General features: G+C 29.4%; 1 protein-coding gene across 3 annotated transcripts in view; it reads right to left on the bottom strand.

Moving 5' to 3' along the window:
* LOC111674971 (Down syndrome cell adhesion molecule-like protein 1) overlaps positions 1–26,932 on the bottom strand; it is a 324,845-nt gene that overhangs the window by 21,455 nt on the left and 276,458 nt on the right. The window contains exons 7-8 of one of the 3 annotated variants that reach the window (XM_046951346.1): positions 25,950–26,468; positions 7,364–7,963 (exon numbers count right to left, since the gene is read on the bottom strand). In XM_046951346.1, the coding sequence (XP_046807302.1) occupies positions 7,364–7,963; positions 25,950–26,468 (1,119 nt within the window). Of the gene's footprint in view, positions 1–7,363; positions 7,964–20,054; positions 20,608–25,949; positions 26,469–26,932 lie in introns of those variants that run through there. The other 2 variants (XM_046951349.1, XM_046951354.1) reach the window with 2 other exon arrangements.

The following is a 26,932-nucleotide window of genomic DNA, read 5'->3' on the forward strand; positions in this document are numbered from 1 at the left end:
TGCCCTACTCTCCTTTGAGCCCTCTTGTAAAAAATTTCCTTTTTTTTTAAGTAAAAATATTCCGAAATAAAGTTTAAAAAACAAACCAAATGCTTTGTTTTTTTTAAATAATCCCCATTTTTAACATACATACTGACTGGTGTAGGTTATCATATGGTTGGCTACGTCCGACTATTCATTCATACTTGTTATGAATAATACTTTAGAAACCTAATACATTAGTCCTACACCATCCCATAGAAATACCAATCTTGCATGTTAAAATGATGTATGAACTATATATGAGTATAAATAGTGGACAGGCTTGTGAGTGATTTCATTGATTTAATTTTCTTCAAATGAAATTGTAATTGAAGCTTTACTAATTACAATTATAAGTAATTGTAATTTGTTATTGCTCAATTATAATTACGGGTATTTGAGTTTAACTTTTCTAAAGCTTTTATTAAATGATATAGTGGAAATTTTAACTTCAATTTAAGAATATTTCTCTGACTGGTTTTTATTGAAAATACGACACAAAATAATTAAGAACTTGCAAAATAATTGTAAATATTTATAGCTAATATTAATGTTGATGTTATAAAAAGGGATTTATTTGTAGTTACCAAGTGTATGGGAGAATAAGCGGTAATGGGTTAATATTAACAAAAAATATTTTTCTGTAAATGTTAAAAAAAATATTACTAAATATTAAAATAATTTCAGGTTTACACACAAAATCTTAAACGTCATGGCTTTTTTACATACAATTGTTAAACATCCAATAAATACCAATAGTTTATAAACAGAAAAAGTATTTTGGCAACACTGTTGCAAATATTATCAACCACTCATGCATTTATATTTTTGAATGTATTGAAGAGATGTACGCACTATATACACATACATATGTATGTATAAATATAATGTTCAATATACATATTTCAGGCATTTTGAATTTAAATTCTACTATTTCAATGTCCTTTAACTATTTCTATTTCTTCATGCATTCAGATTATTGTTTTTTGTTGTTTGATCTTTTCTGTTTTTCAGTTGTTTATTCAAGTGTGAAATCGGAAACAAAAAAATGTTTACATTTAAAATGATAGAGAAACCATTTATTTGAAAACTGTTTACTTATGTAGACAATAAAAATAGTGTAGAAAAAATATAGTTTATTTTTCAGTCCTTTTTATTGAAATTCATATTGCAATTTTGCGGTCGATAAAAATATTATAAGAAGAGAATTCAAAATAAAACAAGAAACAATAATAAATTTGGATATGACGAATGTTATGCATCCTTTACCATGTATATTAGAGTGCTCCAAGCTTGAATTAAGAAAACTAAATTTTATCCCACAAGCCGTTACCCCTCTAGAATTGTTCTATGGGTTAAAAAAATGCCATGTAAACATTAGGCTCATAGGAAAATGTTAATAGGACAGTGTCTCTAAGAACATTACTCTAATATTGGTCATATAATAAGGTGCGGCAAACTTCTTATCGGCAATAGTCAAACATTTTTTCAATAGCTATTTCTAAACTCAAATTTTATTTAATTTATTTATTTATTTTTTTTTTTTTTGGAAACTGTTGAACATTTTAGATAAAGTATTTTCAGAGTATTATAGTTCATTTAATATAAACTATACATCAGGAATTTTATTCAAATCGAAAATTCTTAAGTGATAAACTGTGGGGTTCAAAGGTTAAATTTTGCAATATTTGGGAATTCTCAATGTACTTATTTATTTATTGTCAGCCATATTTAATAAAACTAACTGGATTTTATGGTGTAATATATTTAAAAAAGTAGGAATAAAAACTAAATTAACCCTTTTAGACTCTTAGAAACATTTGAAAAGAATTAAAAAACCCTAATCGTTTGAATAATGCTTAAAAGATAAAACAAAAAATGTATATTTGTTATTCCCTAATATGCCATCGATTTTGCACTCCGTTCAGGAAAAAATAGGTGAAAACTATAAAATATATTTGTTAATAGCGGAATTTTAATAATTAACATTTAGTTGCGAAGTTTATCACCAAAATTAAATTGTTTAATATATATTGTTATATTTTAAATATTTTTATGAACATTGGCAGAAAAAAGAATGAAAAACAAAATTTCATTACTCAATTCTCGAAAAAATAGTCCTTGGTACATGGAACAAAGGGAGTATTCCAGAATTTCTTTAAATGTTGTGCATAGTCAAAAGGATTAATTCTCATCTTTTTTTAATTAAATAATATTTTTTTTGTCCATTTTGAAAAAAATATAATAGCATTTTAAGTCATTATTTTAACACGACGATGTCATTGGAGGCAAATACTTATCACAAACGCTTACAAGTAATAAGAACAAGTTGTAAATCGCATGAAAACAAAGTATACATCATATATAGTTTCACAGCAAGAGGATTAATGAATTATAAAGTATTTATTTTAGTAAGACCTCATTAGACAATTCAAATGCAATCCAGACAATATATTTTCAATGTGACAACCATTACTTGACTTCTAATAAATTATCTAAGCATTGGTGTTGTGAGTAAGATAACGAACTAACTGTTGGTATTCTGTGTAAGCAGTTTATATGTACTTAGTTGTAAGAGAGCGTGGTAAGCCTTAAATATCATCGCGTTGAAATTTTGAGTTAAAATGATAATCAAGTAACAAAAAACTATTTTCTTAGCTTTTTACACTCTTCTTTTCAATGTGCGTTTTTCTTGGGGTTTCTATTAAAAAAATTTAATGATTATCCAAAATATAACATATAAAAAAATATTTCGGAAAAATCATAGGTTTTGCAAAATGAAATAACAACCTAATGTACACTAGGGTGGGTCGAAAATAGGCTTTTCTCTCGAATTAATTTCTAACAGTGAAATTATGTTGTATTTTATCGTCAAATGGAAGACTGTAAAATATTATTTGATTATTTTGATTATTATTAAAGCCTCATTTTGTGAAAAACTCCAAAAATTGCCTTTTTCCATATAAACGCATTTACAAATTTTGGCGGCTATACGCGGGCTCTTACCTCAAAATAATTGAGTAATATTTTAGAGTCTTCCATTTGACGTTAAAATACAACATAATTTCACTGTTAATATACATCCTTCTCACGAAGGTGAAAAGTATGAAGATAACAAAGAAATAAATAACATAATTGAAGGATTCTTTAAGCATCTGTTTGCCCTATTTTTTTTAATATATCATATGAAATGTCTGACATTTTTGATTGGAACATGGTTTAAAAACGAGAATGTGATCGTATCGATCTTATAGTGGGAAGGGTAATTGGGTTTGCGCTGATGTTCGTAACCCATCGTAAAGTACACCAATCGGCTCAGAATCATTTTCTTCGATTTAGCAATGTCCGTCTGACTGTCTGTCTGTCTGTCCGTCCATGTAAACCTTGTGATCAAACTACATTTCGCAATTTTGAAGATAATTCAAAGAAATTTGTTACATACAACTGAACCCCGGAATAGAGCTTGTAAACCTTGTAATCAAACTACAGGACGCAATTTGAATGCTTTATTATGACAACTACATCACATTTTATTTTTGTAAAAGATGTATTATATGGTCGACCTCGTCCGACTATAATTTCTTACTTTTCTTTGTTTTTCAGTTTTGTTTATTTTTTTTTTTTAATATTTATATCTCAAAGTGAAATCAGTAGCTCATTGATTTTCAGGCATTTCCAAAATGAGATGGAAATAAATAATATTAAAGCGTTTTAATTTTCACTTTTTTTCAATTAATTCCTAACAGAATTTTCTAGCAGAAAAAAAAACATACAATATTGTTTAAAGAAAATTAAATCATTTAAAGTTCTTGTGTTGAATTTTTTTGTAAATTCGCATTAAATATAATCTCTCAACGCCACTGAATATACAAAATCAAAAGGTTTTTATCATAAATTTTATACGAATGTATATATGTTTTTTATTTTTTTCATATTACAAATTAATTGTGGGCAATGTTTTATACTCTGTGGCAGATCAAAATATTATATGTTACATGAATCATGCAAAAGAAATAAATACAACTTGAAAAATATGCCGGCTTTCCAATTAAAAATTTGCAATTCAGCAAATATTTTCATATGCGTTAAAATATGAAATATAATAATGAAAAAAAAAATCCATAAGGAAATAAATGTTTAATAAATACATACATACATACATACATACATACATAAGCCCATACACATTTAAGTATGTACATATATATACATATCAATAAAACTATATAAATGCACCCTGCTATATTGAATGAACTCACTTTTTCATATAAAATTAATACAAATATATAAGACTAGCTATACCCAGTGTGCTTCGCTACCCTCATCGTAATGGAATAAAATAATTGATTTTATGATTCTAGTCTCAATATTACAGAAAATTAGAAAAAACTGTTGAAGACAGTTTATATATTTTCATTAAATTTCATTAGGTGCAATATTATAGAAAATTCGAAAAGTATTAGTAAAAGAACAAAAAAGTACCAGAGTATGCTTTTTTCAATTTTCGTTCAATTGGGATACTGCGTGTTTAATTTATTTAATAATGTTTATATATGCAATATTTTAGAAAGCTCTAAAAGTACCAGTACCAGTGAAGTACGAAAAAGTACCAAAGGACATATTTTATTTAATTTCATGTTCCTAAGTTCAATATTATAGAAAATTCAAAAAGTACCAGAAAATATTCCAGTTTAAATTTTCATTCACTCAAGTCCCTGATTGCTTTTATAGATTCTAATTAACTCCGGGCTCCACATGCTTAATTTCATGTTTCTAGGATCAATATTAAAAAAAACACAAAAAGTACCTTTTGAAGAACGAAAAAGTACCAAAAAGTGTCCTTTTGTAGGTTCTCACTTAATCCAGGCTCTAAACGCTTAATTTCCCTTTTTATAGGTCCTCACTTAATCCGGGCTCTACATGCTTAATTTCACGTTTCTAGGTTCAATATTATACAAAAATCCAAAAAGTACCTTTTGAAGACGAAAAGGTTTCAAAAAGTCCCCTTTTATATGTTCTCACTTAATCCAGGCTCTACATACTTAATTTAATGTTTCTAGGTTCAATATTATAAAAAATTCAAAAAGTACCTTTTGATGAACGAAAAGTCCCCTTTTATAGATTCTCATTTAATCCGGGCTCTACATGCTTAATTTCTTGTTTCTAGGTTAAATTTTATAGAAAACTCAAAAAGTACCTTTTGTAGAACGAAACAGTACCAAAAAGTCTCCTTTTATAGATTCTCATTTAATCCGGGCTCTACATGCTTAATTTCATGTTTCTAGGTTCAATATTATACAAAAATCCAAAAAGTACCTTTTGAAGAACAAAAAAGTACCAAAAGTCCCCTTTTATAGGTTCTCACTTAATCCATCCTCTACATACATAATTTCATGTTTCTAGGTTCAATATTATAGGAAATTCAAAAAGTACCTTTTGAAGAACGAAAAAGTACCAAAAAGTCCCCTTTTATAGATTCTCATTTACTCCGGGCTCTACATACTTAATTTCATGTTTCTAGGTTCAATATTATAGGAAATTCAAAAAGTACCTTTTGAAGAACGAAAAAGTACCAAAAAGTCCCCTTTTATAGATTCTCATTTACTCCGGGCTCTACATGCTTAATTTCATTTTTCTAGGTTAAATTTTATAGAAAACTCAAAAAGTACCTTTTGTAGAACGAAAAAGTACTAAAAAGTCCGCTTTTATAGATTCTCATTTACTACGTGCTCTACATGCTTAATTTCATGTTTTTAGGTTCAATATTATAGAAAATTCAAAAAGTACCAGTCGAAGTACGAAAAAGTACCAAAAAGTCCCCTTTTATAGATTCTCACTTACTCCGGGCTCTACATGCTTAATTTCATACTTCTAGGTTTAATTTTGAAGAAAATTTAAGAAAATACCTGTGTAGAACGAAAAAGTACCGAAAAGTCTCTTTATTATTAATTTCATGTTTCGATTTCAATATCAAAGAAAACTCAAAAACTACCAGATGGAGAATGAAAAAGTACCAAAAAATATCACTTGGTACCGGGTTTCCAAATAACATCTCATTAGCATATTTAGTGTTTCTAAATCTAAAAATTTTATCTAAATTGGATCAATGTGTTTGAATAAAATCAAATTTCCAGTTTTTACCCCTTTTGGTACTTTTTTCTACCCATTAATGAAATAAAAATTCTATTCCAAAATGTTGCAACATCGTAGTGGGAGCCCGTTATTACGTATTTATATTTATAAGTTAATAAACCAAAATCAATGTTTTATGAAAAAAGTACCAGAAATAGGTACAATTTTCACCCCTTAAACATTCGAATAACCAAAAAGTACTAAATTTATATTTTTATTTTTTCGTTAAGTTATGAAGGAGTCAAAAATATTGTTTGAATGTTCACTGGTTTAAAAGATACAAAAAAAAGTACCAAAATACAGTTTTTACCCGTTTATTCCCTAAAGGGGCCGAAATTGTAAAAAGTACCAGACACCTGTCCGCTTATTTTTTAAATGAACGACGACAAGCTTTAAACTATTTTTGTATCTTTTCTAGTTTAGGAGATATGAGGTTACCGATTTTACCCGTTTTTACCCTTTTTTACTCCCTAAACATTCGAATTTCCAAAAATCCCGTCTTAGTGGATCTATTTGGTGGGAGACCAACCCCCTGTCCAAATTTCAGCTCTTTAGCTTTAACCGTTTAGGCTGTGCGATGAAGAATCAGTCAATCAGTCAGGCAGTCAGTCAGTAACGTTAGAACTTTATATATATAGATAATCAAAATATATGATCATTCGAGTCCAAATATATATATAAAATATATATATCTTAAAAAAATGATCTAAACATTAACTACTAGAAAATCATCTGGGTATCTTGTAACAGCTTATAAATTCCCAAAAATAAACGAAAGAACACCTACACAGATGAACTGTGATTGCATTTATAAATACACTCGAAAATATAATTTCAGTAAATCTGATTTGTATGTTTGTCGGTTTGTTTGAATTCTATTAACAGCTAATCGGCAGAATCCAGTTTTAAAAATTTACACAGTGGGTTTTCTCCATTAAAATGGAGAAGAAAAATCGTAATGGGTATTTTTTTATTTCAAATAGCTTGCACCGTTACATTTTCTATGAGTGCATTGTATGGATAGTATGGCTATTAAAAAGTCAACTATTTGTACAAGTATATTTCTCAATATTGTGATATTCCCATCAAGAGGTCTTCATATTAATTTCAATTTATTTATTTTTTTTAACTTGCAACATTTTAAAAACAAAAGAATGTTTCTTCAGTTTTCAGATTTAAAACTTGTAGTTGTGATTTTTTGTCAACTCACCCAATTGTTGGTCCGTTGTTATTGCTGTTGTATTTGAATGTTGCTGCGTATGATGTTTGGATTTTTTCAATGTGCCATATCGTTGGGTGGGTTGTGGGGGTTGGTGAGGATGACTTCTCTGCTGTTGTTGTTGCTGGGATGGTGATGATGATGTTGTTGATTCGGGGATTTTCTTTTCATATCTTTGGTTACTATTACTGCTACCCGTTGAGCTGGAGGTGGTCGAGTTTGAGGTGGTGGTTGCTATACTTGACGTATTGTGGCTGCTACTTTGAAAACTGTGTTGACTGCCGGATGCTGCCACCGATGTTATATGCGGCGGTGGTGGCACCGGATATCCGACATAATCGACAACATACTGTGTTAGCGGATCACTGCCACCACCACAGCTACTGAATGCAGATGGTGGTCTTTCAATATAAATTTGTGTTGCCGGATGTTGCTGCTGATGTTGTTGCTGTTGCATAGAGGCAGCTGCATGTGCAGCAGCTGCTGACATTTTCATGCGCCACAGTGTATCCTGATTACTACCAATACTGGCCGATATACTATTTGAATTTGTGTAATTATTTTCGGACGTTGGATAATGCATTGATGACCCTAAAATTAAATTCACATAAAGTCCATTTAATTAAACAATAAAAATAAAAGTAAACCAAATACGAAAAAAGACACATACAACGAAACAACAACCAGAATTGTGCATTTGCAGGAATTGTGTGCATTTTGAAGTGAATTAGTTTCTACATAAAATAAAATAACACATTTAAATATCAAATAATTGAATAAGATAAAAAATGATGCACATTTTTATGCAGCCACTTACGAATTTGTGATAAAATATTTGCGGTTTAGTTAAATTGTATATACATATTTGGTATACACATGTATGTACATATATACAATGTACAATGTACATGTAAGAGTTTTTCTAAGTAAACACTAAATAGTGGCATTTGCATAATTTCAAATATGAATTATCATTGATATTTAAACTAAAAAATTAGTTAGTTAGTTTTATATGTAAATATAATTGTGCAGATGTTAATAATTAATTTTCAATTTTTTTTATATCCACATCGAAATATTGCTCCTTTATATATGTTCTTGGTTCTCGTAAGATTCTAAGACGATCTAGTTTTGTCCGACCATTCGTTTATTGTTATCACGATAGCGTCCACAAAAATGAGATAGCAAAAAATTTCTTTATGACCAGATATACTCTTTACTGATTGTGTTATTCATACACCACAAATCTGTCATACAGTAAACGAAATCTGTATACCAAGCTTTTAGAAAATGGGCTCATAGTTGACCCCAGGATTAGTCCATTAATTACTTTACAGCTTATTATTGACTTAAAAATGCGAGTATAGCGATGATTATAATCATGTGTTCTAGAACTAGCTGTGGAATTAATACAATTTTTCTGACTTTCAGTAAAAAACAATAGTTAAATTGTTTTTAACTGAAAGTTCAGTTTACATTTAGAAAATGTTGAATATTTAAATTTTTTGAATTGAAAAATCTGTCAAAAATAAATCGCATTAAGTTCTTACAAAAATTCAATGTAAGAGTTTAAATTAAAATTGATGAATTCCTTTTACGATTGTCAATATCATATCATAATTGACAACATTTCAAAATATATGCAAGTTTGCAGGGAGCTAGGAAGAGACATTAATGAGTAATAAATAAACATTTGTAAAAAACCCCGACATTTAAATTATGCCACAAATGTTATACTTATATAAAACCAAGCAACATTTTAAATATCTAATATGCTTATATGTGTGTGTTCATTAAACTTATGTTATTAGATCTGTGCATAAAATATACTGCAGCCATCAAACGCCTAAAAATTAAAAATTTTGTTAGCAGTAGTATTTATGATTTTACATTTTTCAACAAACGATTTGGTACCAACTGCTACGTCAATAAAGTAGCAATGCTACCAAAATTTTATTAGCGGGAATGCCACGACTTTGATTCGTGGGTCTTCTAAAGACATATTAACATATTATAACAAGTATGAATGTATAGTTGGGCATAGCTGACCATATAATACCCTACACCAGTCAGTATGTTAAAAATTGGTATTAATTAAAAAAATAAAGCATTTGATTTATTTTTTAACTGTATTCCGGAATATTTTTACTTTTTTTTGGCAAAAAGAGATTTTTTACAAGAGGGCTGAAAGGGGAGTATGGGAGTCTACTTCAAAGTTATTTATGTAGAATATAAAAGTATTATTAGTGTTTGTTAGTGAATTTTGTCATTATCTGAAGGGGAGTTTGTATGGTGGCTAGGGTCAAATGAATCCCGATCATTACAAAATTCGGTAGTGTCATTAAAAGTCTATAAAACTAAGTTTTGTCGACTTTTGTTAACATAATAGAACATTAACCTTAATTATGAGCCCAAAACCCCTATTTGGGGGGTACGTTTGTCGAAATAATGGACCGATTTTAACCAATTTCAATAGGCTTCGTCCTTGGAAAAATTACGGCCTGTACTTTGCGCACATGATTTACATGGACAGCCAGACGGACGGACATAGCTTAATCGACTCTGAAAATGATTGACGAATATTTTTGTATGTTACAAACATCAGCACAAACCCAATATACCCTTACCACTGAAGTGGTGTAGGGTATAAAAATGCAATATAAATTTCTCATTGCCTTTTCGCAAGAAATATTCTAATGAATAAGTCAATATGATAATTAATGTAATTTTCTATAAGAACATTTTACAAATCTTTCGACTGATATTCTTCTAAAAAGCCTTCAACGAAGTCTATCTACAGGCCTTTTTAAGTAAGCATGTTAGTTAATTTGTTTTGTTGTTGTTTTTTATTTTATTCTATTGCTACTACAATAAATTGGAAGCAATAGAGCGAACTAGATTTCTATTGCTAATTGTCAAAAGTTGGAATAAAATTAATTATTTTTTTAGGCTACTACTTCATTTGTATTTTATGTTTTACTTAGAACTAGTTCTACTGCTACTGTTTTATTACTACTGCTATATTTTGAGATTTACTTTTTATAAGTAGCAATAATTTTAAAAACGTACGATTATATTAACAATCTTTATAACATAAATAAGGTGTTTTATTTGTTTAATAATTATTAATTTTTTTAACAATCACCTTGTTAAAACAGTGAATAAACATGTCAACATGCAAGTTGTAAAAAGTGTTTCAATCAGCTTTTTATCTCATTAATTTTCAAGTTTTCCTGCCATGTATAATAGTAATTTATTAGTGTGAGATTCTTTTAAACCAAATCTATTTTTTGAGGCCAGGTCTATTATACACAAATGGAGTCTGATTTAACAATCAGAAAATACACGCACTGCAGTTATTTTGTATAATTTTATTTTATTTTTTTAACATAATTCTTTTCAACAAAATGATTGACATTGAGCATTAGTTAGTTATTTATGTTACATATTCTTCTTTTATATATTCATACATATATGGGGCATTTCACGTCAAGTGAACCAACTTTTGAAATCGATGTTTTTCATCGCGATCGGAAGACATCGATTTCAAAAGTTGGTTCACTTGTCGTGAAATGCCCCATATATCTACCTTATGTACTTTATTAGAAGGACTGAAAACAACTGCTTATTGAGTTACTCATTTAAATAGGGAGTATAATTAAAAAAATGTTTTTTATGCCATAAATCTCATTAAAAAAAAAATCGAATAAAAAAGTAGTTTTTTGAACATGACTCTATCCGATTTCAAATAAATTTGGTACATTGTACGTAAAAATACAAAATTTAAATCAGGATCACTTTCTATTCGATTTAGCTATATCAGTCGTTTGTGTGTTCACGAAAATCTTGTGCGCAACTTGTCGCAATTTTCAAAATAATTTTATGAAATTTGCCACAAAAGAAGAGTACATTCTTTTGTATAATTTTGATTTTTGTAAAAAAAATGAATTGATAGAGATATTCATTAAAAACTTGCTTGAAATATGTCACCGAATCCAATTTTATTACAAATATATTATTTTAATTGAATTTTTTGTAATTTATTATACCCTCCACCACCATCAGTGGTGATAGAGGGTATATATAAGTTTGTCATTCCGTGTGTAACACCAAGAAATATTCATCTGACAACAAAGTATATATATTCTGGGTCCTTGTGAAATTCTGAGTCGATTTAGCTATGTCTGTCTGTCTGTTTGTCTGTCTGTCTGTTTGTGTAAAACACGCTCACGTTCAAACTAAGCCAAGGACATCAATCAAATTCACCGAAAATATTTACTGTTATCATAAGCAGTTTGGTATTGAAAATGAGCAAAATCAGTTCACATCGGGAAAAGTTATAAATCAAAATTTGAAACAACCTCGAAAAAAATAACCATTTTTGACACATTCTGATGTAATATACTTGAAAACTATGCAAGATTTCTACATAAGAGCTTAATCTCTGCGGAAAGTCTACAGAATCGGCCCGAAATTTCATATACCTTCCATAAAATGTACATATTTCCGGAAAATAGGTTTTTTTGTTAATAACCTCCGTCGCAATGTCGATATCTTCACAAAATTTTACAAATTAAAATCGAATTTCAACAGAATTTATTCAGAGTTTTTTGTACCTAGTACCCTACACCACTTTAGTGGGGAGGGCATATTGGGTTTGTGCTGATGTTTGTAACGCACAATAATATTGGTCCTATACCCACCTTAAAGAATAATTTTCTGAGTCAATTTAGCTATGTCCGTCCATTTAAACTTTGTAATCAATCTACAGGTCGCAATTTTGAAGATAATTCAATGAAATTTGGGACATGATCTTCTAAGTTTAATTATGGGGCCTCATTTGACCCTAGCCCCTATAAAAAGTCCCCTTCAAAATTGGACTTAAATGTCCACTGTTTTATTCATCCATAAAAGGCTTAAGTGTATCTGAAAACTTAATCACATTTTACTTTTTTACAGGTGTTGGGTATTATATGGTCGGACTCGCCCGACTATAATTTCTTACTTGTTTTAATTTTCAGTTAATTTTTTTTAATTAATATGAGCAATTTCGTACCTTTTTTCATATTGTCAGTTTGTCTTTCTGTTTGTAACACTAAGAAATATTCTTTTAAGACCCAACATAGTACATATATACTTGATCCTTATGAAATTCTGAGTCGATCTAGATATGTACGTCTGTCCATCTGTCTGCCTGTATAAAACATGCTCACGTTGAAACGAAGCAATGGAACTCCACAAAATTCACTCAAAATATTCATTGTTAACCTAAGCAGTTTGGTATTGAAAATCAGCAAGGTCAGTGAAATAGTTTCAGAGTTATCAGTAAAAATTTAAGACAACCTTAAAAAATGGCGATTTTTCACATATTTATTTTTACTTTTTACAAAAACGACTGCAGATAAATTGATGAATTTTGTCAGGGATACATCTGTTGGTGCCAGAACCAAAATTGTTAAAAATCGGAAAATCGGTTTACAATTTTATATATGTACCTCCCATACAAATGTATATATTTACGGAAAATGTGTTTATTGTTAATAACTTCCGTTACAATATCGATATCTTCACAAAATGTTACAAATTAAAGTTCTATGTCAATAGAATTCATATTAAGGAAAACATTTTTCCTTCGGTCCCCAATTGGTCATAGCTCCCATACAAGGTTCCCTCCCGAAAATCACTTTAACGATCTAAACTTATCTTATTAAGATATTTATAAAAAATTTACCACAAATATTACTTTTATATACATAAATGTTACCGTAAATTTTTTTCGATCGGTCCACAATTGGTCATAGCTCCCATATAAGGTTCTCTCCCGAAAATCGCTTAAACGCCTAATTATGATATTTATACAAAAAATATCACATTTATAAATGGAACTGTAAGTTTTTTTTTGCGATTGGACCACAATTTGTCACATCTCCTATATAAGGTCACTTAAACGCACCCAACTTTTCTAATAAGGATAAAATATTACGTTTTTTAAGTCATTGTAAAATTGCAATCAGTCATAGCTCCCGAGCAAGGTTCTCTTTAGAAAAACACTTAAATACATACAAGTCATTGCCAAACAATGATATCCATGCAAAATTTGGCACAAATATTACTTTTATATACAGAAAATATACTTTAAATTTGTTTAACGATCATCCATAATTTTTCGTTATTCCCATCATTTTCGAAAATTATGTAAACACTTTTTACTCATTACCAAATAAAGTTTTGAACAAATAATCCTTTTTATACTCTACACCACCCTACAGGTCGCAATTTTCAAGATAATTAGATGTAATTTTGCATGCACGTTTAATAATAATGCGGCAAAACTAAGTTTTATAGAAATCTTGATGACCCTGCCAAATTTCATAAAGATCGGACCCCATTTACTTGAATGTCCAAAATTATAAATACACAATAAAACCAGCACAATAAACAAGTATGAATGTATAGTCGGGCGTAGCCGACCATATGATACCCTACACAAGTCAGTATGTATGTAAAAATTGGGGATTATTTAAAAAAATAAGGCATTTGGTTTGTTTTTTTTTCAACTTTATTTCGGATTATTTTTACTTTTTTTTTTTGACAAAAAAAGAGATTTTTTTAAGAGGGCTCAAAGGGGAGTAGGGCAAAATATGACCCTATCCTTAAAAATGTTGGTAGGGGGAGTTAAGTCTTCTTCAATATTATTTATGTAGAATTTAAAAGTGTTATTAGTGTTTTTAAGTAAATTTTGACCTTTAAGTCATTTTCTGAAGGAGAGTTTGTATCACAAAAATCGCTAGTGTTATTTAAAGTTCTATAAAACTAAGTTTTTTTCGACCTTTGTTAACATAATAGATCATTTAAATTAATTATAAGCCAAAAGGCCCTATTTGGGGGGTACGGTTGTATGGGGGCTAGCCGAAATAATGGACCGATTTTAACCATTTTCAATAGGCTTCTTCCTTGGGCCAAAAGAAGCGTGTGTGCCAAATTCATCCAATTATCTTCAAAATTGCGGCCTGTACCTTGCGCACAAGGGTTACATGGACAGCCAGCCAGACGGACGGACGGACATAGCTTAATCGACTCAGAAAATGATTCTAAGCCGATTGGTATACTTTAAGGTGGCTATAGGACGAATATTTTTGTATGTTACAAACATCAGCAGAAACCCAATATACCCTCCCCACTAAAGTGGTGTAGGGTATAAATACTATGTAAATATAAATATATTCACAAAATAAATCACAACTAATATCCATAACTGGTGTAGGGTATAATATGGTCGACCTCGCCCGACTATACTTTCTTAATTGTTTATCTTCAGACATGTTACTGTCAATTTCTTTTTCCGATCGGTCCATCAAAAGTTTAGTATGCAAATTTTCCAAGCAAAATTTCTACAATAAACCATCTGAAACTTTATTAAACACTTCACTCATATGCAAATTATTAAATATCGCTAAAGCGTATTGTAGGGCGTTAACGACATATAAAAGAAAATGGTGTTTGTAATGTTCTTTCTATTAAAAAACATGAGACAACTTATTTTCACAAATATTATAATATAAAAGTAGTATTACATTATTAATATAAAATAACTGGTGGTTATTAAAAATTACTATTTTTACTTCACCGGTCAAAGTGAATTTATCAATACCGGAAACCGGGATTTTTAACAATTAAATCCTGTGATTTTCGGGATTTTAAAATCCCGAAGTTTAAGTGTTTTTAAGCTAAATCTATACATTATAAAATATTAAATAAGAGAATTCTAATAGATTTTGATTAAAAATAAGCAGGGTCATAAAATTTTTAACATTTCGGCCTCTTTTTAAATAGAATTACATTATTCATTAAGTGTTTTTTTTTAAGATGATTCTACTAATTATAAGCTAAAGTATCAAAAATAAAAAGGCCAATAAATAGACATAGATACTATCGGATACCTAAAAATAATAAGTAAGAAATTATGATTTAGTTTTCATAATAAAGCATTTGAGTTGATTTGTACCTCGCATACGATATATTTATGCAATTTATGGTTAAAAAGTAACTTTTTGAAATAGGCTTTATATGGGGATTTACCAAAAGCCCCCATATGAGCCGATCCTCATAAAATTTGGAGGATGAATTTATGTTTACATAAAATGTATTTAGGCTAAATTTTACTGTGGCAATATTATTTTTAAGCAAATTATGGACATTAAAGTAATTTTTTAAAGTTGGCTTTTTATTGAGGCCCGAAATTCAACAGGGTCTTCAAGGCTAGTATATCAGGACAAGCCCAATATATCAGAATCTAAACTGGTAGTTAACCTGATAATGAGATGGCGAGATGATAATTCCCTTATTTGCGTAAGAAAACAAGGTATATAACTGGAAATAATATTGCTGATACCTTGGCAAAAGCTGGAATATTTTTATATATTTTTTCAAAAACACTTGTTTTTATATCCACCATCAAAAAATATAGGGGGTATATATATTTTGTCATTCCGTTTGTAACACATCGAAATATTGGTCATAGCCCCATAAAAGTATATATATTCAGGATCTTTATTAAATTTTAAGATCTAGCCATGTCGTCCGTCTGTCTGTTTAAATCACGATAGGGACACAGGAGAAGATCTAGGCATTGAAATTTCGCATAATATTCTCTACTGCTAATGTTTGTTTGGTATTGAAAATGGGCAACATCAGTCAACTTTTTCGGATACCCCCATACAGAGGACCTCCAAAAACTGTTTTAACGAACATAACTGCTTTTAATTTGACAGAAATATGTTTCATATGAGCCAGAATCTTTCTGCCAAATTTTTGGGGATTTTCCCCTTCGGAAAATCATTATAAAGCTGATTACTACTTAATCTCTACTTAATTTTATATGGATCGGTCCATAATTGATCCTATCCCCCATATAAGGCCCCCTTCAAAAATCACTTTAATGCTCATTACTGGCTTAAAAATACGAATATAGTAATAAGATTCAACACACATAAGTTCTGTACTAGCAATTACTAGAACAGCGATGAAATTCGAAAGTTTATACATCACCCTGATTTTTATACCATATTATACTCTATTTTTATATTTCGTTTTAAAAAGTTAATATTTTGTTATTTCAAAAGAGCTCAGTCCATAATTGACTTAAGCCTTGTTCGAAATAGCACCTTGATTTTTATACCATATGATACTCTACACCAGTTATGAATATAAAATGTGATTTTTTTGTTTCTTCAGTATAACCTCGTTTTCGATATATTAAAGCAATTTATGGACCAACACTAATTTCCTGAAAGAGGGTTTATATGGGGACTTGGGGCAAAAAGATCTTAGCGAATAGATCGATGACCGATATTAGTGTTTATATGTGAATTTTTGTACATTAAAGTTATTTTCTTAAAGGGACTTTGTTGGGAACTAAGGTCAAATGAGGTCCGATCTTTATGAATTTTGGCGAGGTCATTAAAGGTTACATAAAACTTATTTCTGATGTTTTTATGGAGATATTTACCCTAAAATTTTGACAGATCATATTACTTGTATGATCGTGTAAAGCCGGATTAATTGGTTTTAAGCAGCTTTTAATTTTATTAATATATTAGTAACCACTGCAGTATATTCTTTTGGTTCTGCTACTGCCAGTAGCAAAATGAACAACTGTCAGTTGCAATTTATTAATTTTATAAACACTTATTGAAACTATTTTTTGAAGTTATTTTTTATGCAATGTATACAGTATTAAAACTTGTTAGTAAACCGTATTATATCATAGATAAAATAATTTTACAAAAACACTAAAACTGTTATTTCCATAAAAACAATCTGTTTATCAAAAATAGAGAGCAAAAACGATAACGGAAAATTTTTCAACATTCTAGAATAACAAATACAATACAACATACCAAATAGAAGCGTGAAAACATTGGGTTAATTCCTGGTTATTATAAAAACAAACAAACTAAAAGGAGCCGTCGTATTTTAAAAAATACGACAACTGGCAGTAGTAGAACCAACGCTATTTATTGCACAATTTTTCAATGACAATAGTAGTTCGACTGTTGTATGCGTACGCTGTTAAAATAGAAAAATATATTTTGAATGTTTTGACATATTTTGCGTCTGCTAAAAGATATTACAAAAAGAACAAATATTTCTAGTAGTAAGGTGATGGAAAATTTGAATTTATTGCATAGTCGTACAAAAAAAATCTTGTGCTATTGCTGCATATTTAAACGCTGGTTTTAAGGCTAAAGTGTGCTTTAAGTATTGTGTGCACTAAAACCAAAATAAGAATTTTTTATGAATACAAGCGTAAGAGTACAGTTTTGAAATTATTTTAAAATATTTAGTAAGTTACATATTTGAATTTTTAAAATTTTAAGTAATCATATATGTACCTATAATTAGTAAACGATTTTCGATACGCATGTGTTTTGGCAAATTATACTAATATATATTTGCTTCATTTTAAGTCATTAAATAAATATGATTAGACCAATTCCGCCAATTTGACGAGAAAATTCTGAGACCAGATTCGGATTCCCCATAGCTCGATAATTTTATATTTGGTTTTAAACTTTTTTGAAATAACACATATTTATAAAATATTGTTATTTAAACTTAAACAATTTACCGCGTTTTGTTTATTTGTCGAAGAAACCTAAACAAAAAGTAGTAAAAATACATATGCAAAAATGCAATCAAGTGCATCAATTTAGTTTTTTTATTTTAAAATTTTGGCAAAAGTTATATACATATAACCTACCTCTTATGGCCAAAAGGTTATTAGTTCTTTAAATTTGGATGTCCTAGGAATAAGTCAATTGTCACTCCATGGGTAACAAAAAGACAGTTATATAGTGAAAAATTATTTTTCAAATGCTATTAAAAAATAACTAAATAAATAGGATAATAAAAGCGAAATTTGGAAGTTTTAAATCAGAAAAGGAAAATATTTCTCATAAAATAATTTTTTTTATTAATATACTATCTAAGGGGTTACTCTTCTATACGTGAGTACACATAAATTCGTTACCAAGTTAAAGTCATCTCCAAATAGAAGAACAACATATGTATGTATATGGAACTTAAGCTGTCTGTATACTTAAAAATATCTCTACCTATACACATATATTCATATAAATACTCTTACATTTATAATAATCATTTTTCTATGACTTGCAAATAAAAGTTTTTGGCAAAAATCCTAGAAAAAGTCCCGCTCTGATTATAGTTCTATACTGCTACATATTTTTTCGCATGTATATATATCGGGTAAATATTACAGCAAAAACTTATATATCGTACACAAAAACAACAACAAGAATATAATAAAAAGAAGCGGTTTACGTTGTGGAATTCTTTCTAGTCTTACTATTTCAATTTATTTTAGATTTTGGTATCCATGTATGTGTATATGTGATTTGTTGTTGTTTTAACACTAATTTATGGAGACAGAAATTTAAAATTAAAACCAAAAGGAATGGAAAATGAAGTTGGAATTAGACAGCTGAGGAAAAACACAATAACGACGTCATAATAACCAGTCGAGTGTAATGAGTGATATAAAAAATACTAAGAAAATTTTCAGCATCAAATTATTTTAGGAAGTAAGAAAATAGAGTCGGTCGTAGTCAATTGTGTGATAGATCTATATTATTTATATGCGTTTAATACATTTTCTGAAGGGATCTTTCATATGGGCTAGGATCTAGTGATGACCCATTATTACTATAACCTGCAGTAGAATTTAGGATTGTTGTTCTGATTTCATTAGATTAAATATATTATAATTACGGCCCTTTAAAACCTATGTGGAACAATCGATTTTAAGGGTGCTAGTTGAATATGTTTTCCTTAACCTGTAGTTATATTACGAGTATACACGGAATGACAGCGAAAATAACTCTAAAAGTGTAAGACCAATAGTTCTAACAGCTTTAAGCTTAATTTCGACACATTTGAGCAATTTACCGATGAACATCGTGGGTTTTTTCGAATATATATACAAATTTGAGAAGCTGTAATAGCGCAAAGTCAAATTTGGTCGATGTTTAACAACTGCAACCACTTCTTCCTTTGATATTATAATCTGGGAAATCGTATGTAATGGATAAATGTTAATGCCAAATTTAACGTTGCTGTGTTAAAAATTTTAACCTGAAAAATATTGCCATGTTTCGTAAATACTCTGTGACTCATATATAATTAGTGTGATTATGGTTTGATCATAATAACTTTAAAGCGCCCTAAAAACTAAAACATTCTTTCGGCTAGACTCCATTTTATATTATAATACATAATTATTTTAAAATATAATATTTGTTACAATGGTATTATTTACATGAGCATAAGTCTGAGTTAGTGCATTTGAAATATTTAATATGTAAGTGCGTCGGTGTAGGTGTTAGTGTATTATCACTAATATTTTTTGCATACATATTTTTATGTCTATTTAAGTGCAGGTGCTAGAAACGTGCTTGAAAAGAAAAGGAAAATAATTGAAACGAACAAACGGAAAGCAAAAAACGAAAGAAAGAAAGAAACTATCATCTTAACAGTGGCACTTAACAGTAGTAAGTATAGGAAGCTGAAGTCGGTAATGCATATAGTTCATACATATATAAATATATTTTGGTAGACAACGTTGCAATGAAAGTGCGTGAGTGCAACAAATTTACCTGAAACTATGGCGGTTTTGATATTAAGTGCTAACGTTGATGCACGTTCAAGGCCCGACACTAATGGAGATGTAGACTCAGTATTATTCAACAAAGAACTTTTGTTGTTGTAGCCATAGCTGGCATTACCTTTGCTTTGATTCCTCTTGTCTCCGTTAATACTATTACTGTTATCGTTGTTGTTGTTATTATTATTATTGTATGCTGAATTTTTAGCAGTATTACTAGCAGCATTATTTGCTTTTGAAGTTACACTTACACAAGTGGGAGTTGTAGCAGTTACTGCTGTACAAACAACTGTGGTGGCAAGTCTTGTATATGTTGCATTATCATCATTATCATCGTCACAATTGTTATTTCTATTTGGGATGATGTCATTATTACTGGCAAACGAAACGTGACCACTATTTACAAATGTTGAATTTGAATTCGAATTTCTGTTGTTGATGTCGCTGCAATTATTGTTGCTACTATTGTTGAAGGTGGTGGTGCTGCTGTTGGTAGTGGTGGGATTCTTTAACTGTTTGTTAAATGTATTTGTATTCAAATCGAATAGTCCTGCCACATGGAATACAATAGAAATGACAATAAGAAAAAAAGAGAAGAAAAAAAAACAACAAATAGAAATGGCAAAAAGTTAAAGAAAAGTTCGTAGTCTTTTTTATTTTTATCAACATCAACAATATCTTTATTCACTACAAAAGTGCAAATGCATTTACAGTGACAATAACCAGCTGAAGAAAAACATAAAAACTTTTTCATTTTCTTCTATATTTATAGTTTTTGACTTGAATAGAGATGGAGTTTATGAAGCCAAAATAGAAGAAAAACATCACTTTTAACTTTTCCTAAAACAATAGAACAAGTGCCACCACATCTATAAGAAGTAGAATCCACAAAAAAATACACAAACACCCAAAACTATACTCACAAATGAGAGCACACTTTGTTTATACTAAAGAACTTCAAGTCTGATTTCGGTAATTTTATTAAATTTTATATGAATCTTCTCATTTAATAGTTACTACTAGAGTCCATATAAGTTAAAAAGGATGACATTGTTGTTAAACATTTTGTTAGTAAATACACAATGTGGCATTTGTGCAGTTTTTGTAACTCCAAATACTGGTAACACATTATCACATACTGGTAACATATTACCACATTCAGTTGTTATTGATGTATTATTTAACCAGCCTCCATAAAAATAGTCTTCACGAATATAATTTAAAAATTTGACTTACACTTTTTAAACTGAAGGGATATATTAGAAATAACAGGATACTGGGTGCTACGCAGACATGGTTGTCGGCTTGGACTCCCCCTTAAAAAATACTGTCGCAGTTACAAAAAATCTCTACCAATATAGAATATTTATGTAAAATTTTAACTGCCTAGCTTTCCGTGTTGTCCCTATCGCAATTTCAACAGGCAGACGAACGGATATGAGTAGGTTGTTCAGAATCCAATAAGGAACCAGAATATACACAGAACAAATCATTTTTTTCGTTTAAGCTATGAAGACATTCCCTACATTAAATATCATACACTCATTTATAAAAAATTGTTCGATTCTAATGAGTTCAATCTTTAGGACTAAAATTTTCTTGCATTAAAAACATAAAACCAATAATACTTAACTTATTTATAAAAAATATAGTTTAAAATGTATTATCACAAGTAAACTTTGGGCTTAACAATTTTTTTATTCAAAAGAAAAGTTAAATTAAATATCAAAAGTATTTAAACTGATGTTAGCTAACGCGTTTATTTTTTTAAATGAACAACTAAACATAATTATTTCCATTCATGCACATTTATCATCCCTTAAACATTGATATAAAAGATTCTATTCATCAAGAATAAAATATAAATAATTAAAATAAAGTGGAAACAAATTACAATCAAACGGATGTAAATCTTAATTGTAAATTGAAAGTAATCAAAGCGGAAGTTGTTATAGAACAACTTTATGAAATACGAATAAAAAAAAACATTGGCAAAAAAGCCATAATAACAAGAGTAAAAACTAAAATATAAATTGTGAGAGAGTATTGTACAACATTTATTTCAATTTTAATTGTCTTTATGATTTTACTCAACCACCGCCAACTCAACAAAAATGTTTAGTTTTATTGGCAACAGTTATAAATTTATTAAAGCCTTTTACAGTTTACTCAATTTGTAGCTAAGGGATGTATATTACAAATACATACATACATATGTATATCCCAGTAGTTTCAAAAGGGACAATTGCTCAATTTTGCATTAGTTACCTTTGAATGGATTGGTATAGTGTAAGATAGTACATTAAATATTATGCACTATTTCAGAGTTTGAAAATTTTGTCAGGTGAACAAAAACTGCTTATTTCGGCAATTTTACAAAAGATGGACGATGAAAAGTTTTTAATAAAAATATTTGAAAGTTATTGTTCATCTACATGTAATGTATGTATTTCCATAAAGTAAAAATTAAATTCAGCTTTAATAGTATAAACAATTTAAGTAAATATTTGTGTGGTATTTCAATTTTATTTATCACTATGTTACAACAAACGGATGTCGACATGCTGCCATTACTAACGCCATACTTTTTAGAATTTTTTTGGTCGGCTGAACTTTTGGCTAAGTGCCTTTTGGCTAGTTATTTTCATTTATATTGTTGTAAGTTGTACTATGATTCTTAAAAATTATTTGTTATTTGTTCAAGTGGTCGCCCACAGAATTTCGTCAACGAGGAAAAAGAACTTTGTTGACTTTTAGAATTCGTAAATAGTCCCACATTTAGTTTTATAATATTATAATTTTTTTTTGCAAACCTTTACTAAATACTGTTATACAATTAACAATTGCAACAAAAATGTCGTACAAGTTATTAGAGACGTACTTAAAATAAAATTTAAAATATTATTTTTGATTTTGTTGTAATTTATGTGAAATTAAAATACATACCGTCAAGTTAACAAGATCTTGTTTCACAAAAATTTTTAATAATTTGCACTTGAAATTTTGTGTATATATGGGTGTTAAATTACGAATAAGATCACAAATAATGAATAATTGTATCGTAGAAAGGATAAGCCCTTTATTTTATAAAACATTTCACATTGCGTTGAAAATATTTTCAACAAAGTTTTGAAAGTACAAAAACAATTAATTTTTGTATAGTTACAAAAAAGTAAAATGTGAATTAAGTTGAATTGTTCCTTCCGTTTAATATGCATACTATGCTTTTTATTGTTGAATAGAATTGTGGACATTTAAGTCACATTTTGACGGAGGCTTTTTATAGAGGCTAGGGTCAAATCTATCGTCTGTCGAGATACGAATAGATTAAGCATAATTATGAACTTAAAACCCCTATTTGGCGGGTTCTCTTGTATGGGGGCTAGGTGATAAAATGGACCGCTGTTAACCATTTAAATAGACTTAGTCTCCAGTACAGTAGAATATCATGTGACAAATTTTATTAAATTATCTCCCAAATTGTCGTCCCCAATAAAAGATCATGCGCCAAATATCCTTAAATTATCTTCAAAATTGCGACCTGCAGTAATATTAAAAAAATATTGGTCCCATACACCTTAAAGTATACCGATCGATTCAGAATCATCATTTGAATCGATTTACAATTTTCAAGATTTGATGAAATTTGGACCAATAATGTTTTTTGGCACAGGGACGAAGCCTATTGAAAATCGAAAATCGGTTTATTATTTCACCAAGCCCCCATACAACCGTACCTCCCTATTTGGGCTTTTTATGCCAAAACTACGTCAAATATATTATTAAAAATATCTAAAAATTGGCACAAATAACTTTTATATAAGTTTAAATGACACTGCAGATTTTCGTAATGATAGATCCTTATTTGACCCTAGCCCCCAACAAACACTCTAAAATTGACTTGTAACCATTTGTATCACAATGAAACTCAAGAAAACGAACTGTTATTTAAAAATATATCCATTTCCAAATTTAATGAGGATCGGCTCATGTTTGACCTATACTCCTATTTGAAGCCTCATTTAGAAAATTTAGTTTTTTATATTTTGGAATTAAGGTAAAATTCAATATAAAAGTTTCTTTATGAAAAATAAAAAATTTTAAAATATACTAATGGTAATAATATATGATAATGGATAATATATGGTCGACCATGCCCGACTATACTTTCCTAGATTAATGCAATCTGCATCTAGAAGTTGACGGAAAAGAAAGAAGTTGTGACTTCAGTCTGATATAGTATTCTGACCCAGAAAAGTCGTAAATATTACGCAGAATATTTGGAAAATACATAATTTAATATTTAAAAGATATTTCGTACCTATTGTTTTAAAAAAAATCTATATATAAATTTAATATTACTTTCGAAAATATGGTCAGGTTTAATGTATATTGTATGTAGTTGTGTGGGTATGTGAATGTTTTTGTCACCGGTTGTTGCATAATTGCATTATTGTTGCTTTTGTGTTTAACCAACAATTAAGATTGTTGCTATCGTTCTAGTTGCTGTTGTCGTTATTGTTTGTTAGGTAAGTGGTTGCTTGCAATATGTACAATATTCTTTGTTAAATATTTAACTTAAAAGTGTTGCCAAATGACTTCATTCTCATTAAGACCTTTATTTTTTTATTTTAGATTGTCTTTTATACACAATTATATTGTTTGTTACTTGAACTGGCTTAAAAATTCTTGGTATTTAAGTAAATTTATGAAATTATAATTAAAGGAATTTCAATTGATAATTATATAATATTTACATTTGTCATTTAGTAAAAATTAAATTTCTTTCTTTCAAGCAAGGTAGGGAAATACCGGTAGTACTAATTATGTTATGACGTTAGTGAATATTATTGTCTTTTTAGATGTATTGATACATACTAAGTTGAAAAATATTTTATTCGATTTTTTTGCACTACTTCCCGGAAACATTATCTTGCAAATTTATTTTTTATTGTAGATGTGCGCTTATATTATTTAGATCAATCGTTGAGGAAAAAATCAGAATTAACAAAAAAGTCAAAAATGTCACTGGAGAAACAATAAAACATACATGTACATAAGTAAATGCAAAAACAACAAATATATGTACATATGACAAATCAAAATTTCATATTTGTTGTATTACTTTTTATTAAAAAAAAAATCGACTGTTTTTTTTAATATTCAAACACCCCGAAGTTTAGGGTGACTAGCAATTTAATCTCTTAAAAGAATATAGTCACTTTTATTCTGTTATGGATTAGTCCTGGTTACTTCTTTACGACCTTTATTACGTGCTAATGCTTATAACTTGTTTCTAGTTATTATAATTGCACTCTATTTAAAGGATTGATTATATATAAATATATATTTCCACTAGCTTTTCTTTCTAAATATATATAATATCGGTATTATAAAATCCTACCTTTAGTTACTTAGGAATATTAAAGGAACGATTTTTTAAGTTATGATGACAAACATCTCATACATACATAAGTATCGAATCGACTCAATGAAACTAGTTAGATATTTCGGAAAAATACTATCAAAATTCGATACACTTACTCTTTGTTAAAATACAACGATAGTCACTTAATTATACACATTCATACTTTTACTGACACACAGAACATTCACCAAAAATGAAAAAATAACAAGTGCAACTAACAATGGGTCAAACATATTTTTGTAACATTTAGTTTTGCTTTGTTGTTACTGGCACTAAAAGTACTAAAAACACTAAAAATGTGCATACTTTTCAGCTTTACTCTCTTTGTTTTTCGCTTTGTAGTTTGGTTATGTGCGTTTATATGTGTATAAAGTGTAGTATACATGTTGTTTGGTCTGACATCGTGTATGAAACGGAAAAACAGAGAAAAACAAGAGGTGGAAGAATCAATGTACAATACTTACACTCTGTGCCGCCTGCTAATGTATGAAGTCCGGACGATGGTATCACTTGATAGCTGTCCCCTTCGACACCAATGGCACTTGTCATATGATAACCGTATCCGTTTTGTGTGCCATATAATGAATTCGCTGAAGACTTTTGGTTGGAACATTGTGTTTGTTGCTGCTGCAGTTGCTGTTGTTGATGGAGCAATTGGTCGTCGCTATCCTGGACGGCAGTGTGTGTCAACTCCATGGCATGAGCGTCAAGAGTTTTACTATCTAAACTGCCTGTGGGATAATAGGGTGGCGGTGGTGGCTGTTGTCCACTGGTTTGGGCAACAATCGATGGTCGACCCGAATCTAGGTCGTATTCTTTGGCAGTATTTGTGGCAGATTTCTTTGCAGATGTTGTTGAACGCCTACAGCGACACAACATTATCGAGAAGGCAGCAAAGAGCAGAAATGCAACGGTTGCTATAACAATCGCCACTATAGTAGATGTTGTTAAACTTGACGTTTCAGGCAGATATGATTTTCCAACTACAAAAAAGAGAAAATGATACATACAAACGTATAAGAACTTACAACAAAAATAAATAAATTAAAAAAGAAAACAACAACAATAACTGTATCCACAGAACATATTTGTACAATATTGTAGGTGTAGAATACTTGATTGGCACAACTGTTAAAATGAATATGTTAGTTGGGTATGGATTCCAATGTTCTACAAAGAGTTAAATTCAATCACTGTACTGAAAGTGTTTGCATCTAGTAGATACTATTTAATTAAACCAATTTCTTTGCTCCCGATTTCATCCCTCTACCACTACAAAGCGCAAAATCAAATATTGCATTCAATTGTATTGTCAATTTTAGAATTTCAGTTGGATTAGAAAGTTAATACTCACACACATGTACTACATACATAAACACAATTATAAATAGCTCTGTTCTTAGGTTTGTTTGCCTTTGTAGAACAAAAACAAATTCCCATAGGCCAA

The sequence above is a fragment of the Lucilia cuprina genome, chromosome 2, assembly GCF_022045245.1.
Source record: "Lucilia cuprina isolate Lc7/37 chromosome 2, ASM2204524v1, whole genome shotgun sequence".
Lineage (NCBI taxonomy): Eukaryota > Metazoa > Arthropoda > Insecta > Diptera > Calliphoridae > Lucilia > Lucilia cuprina.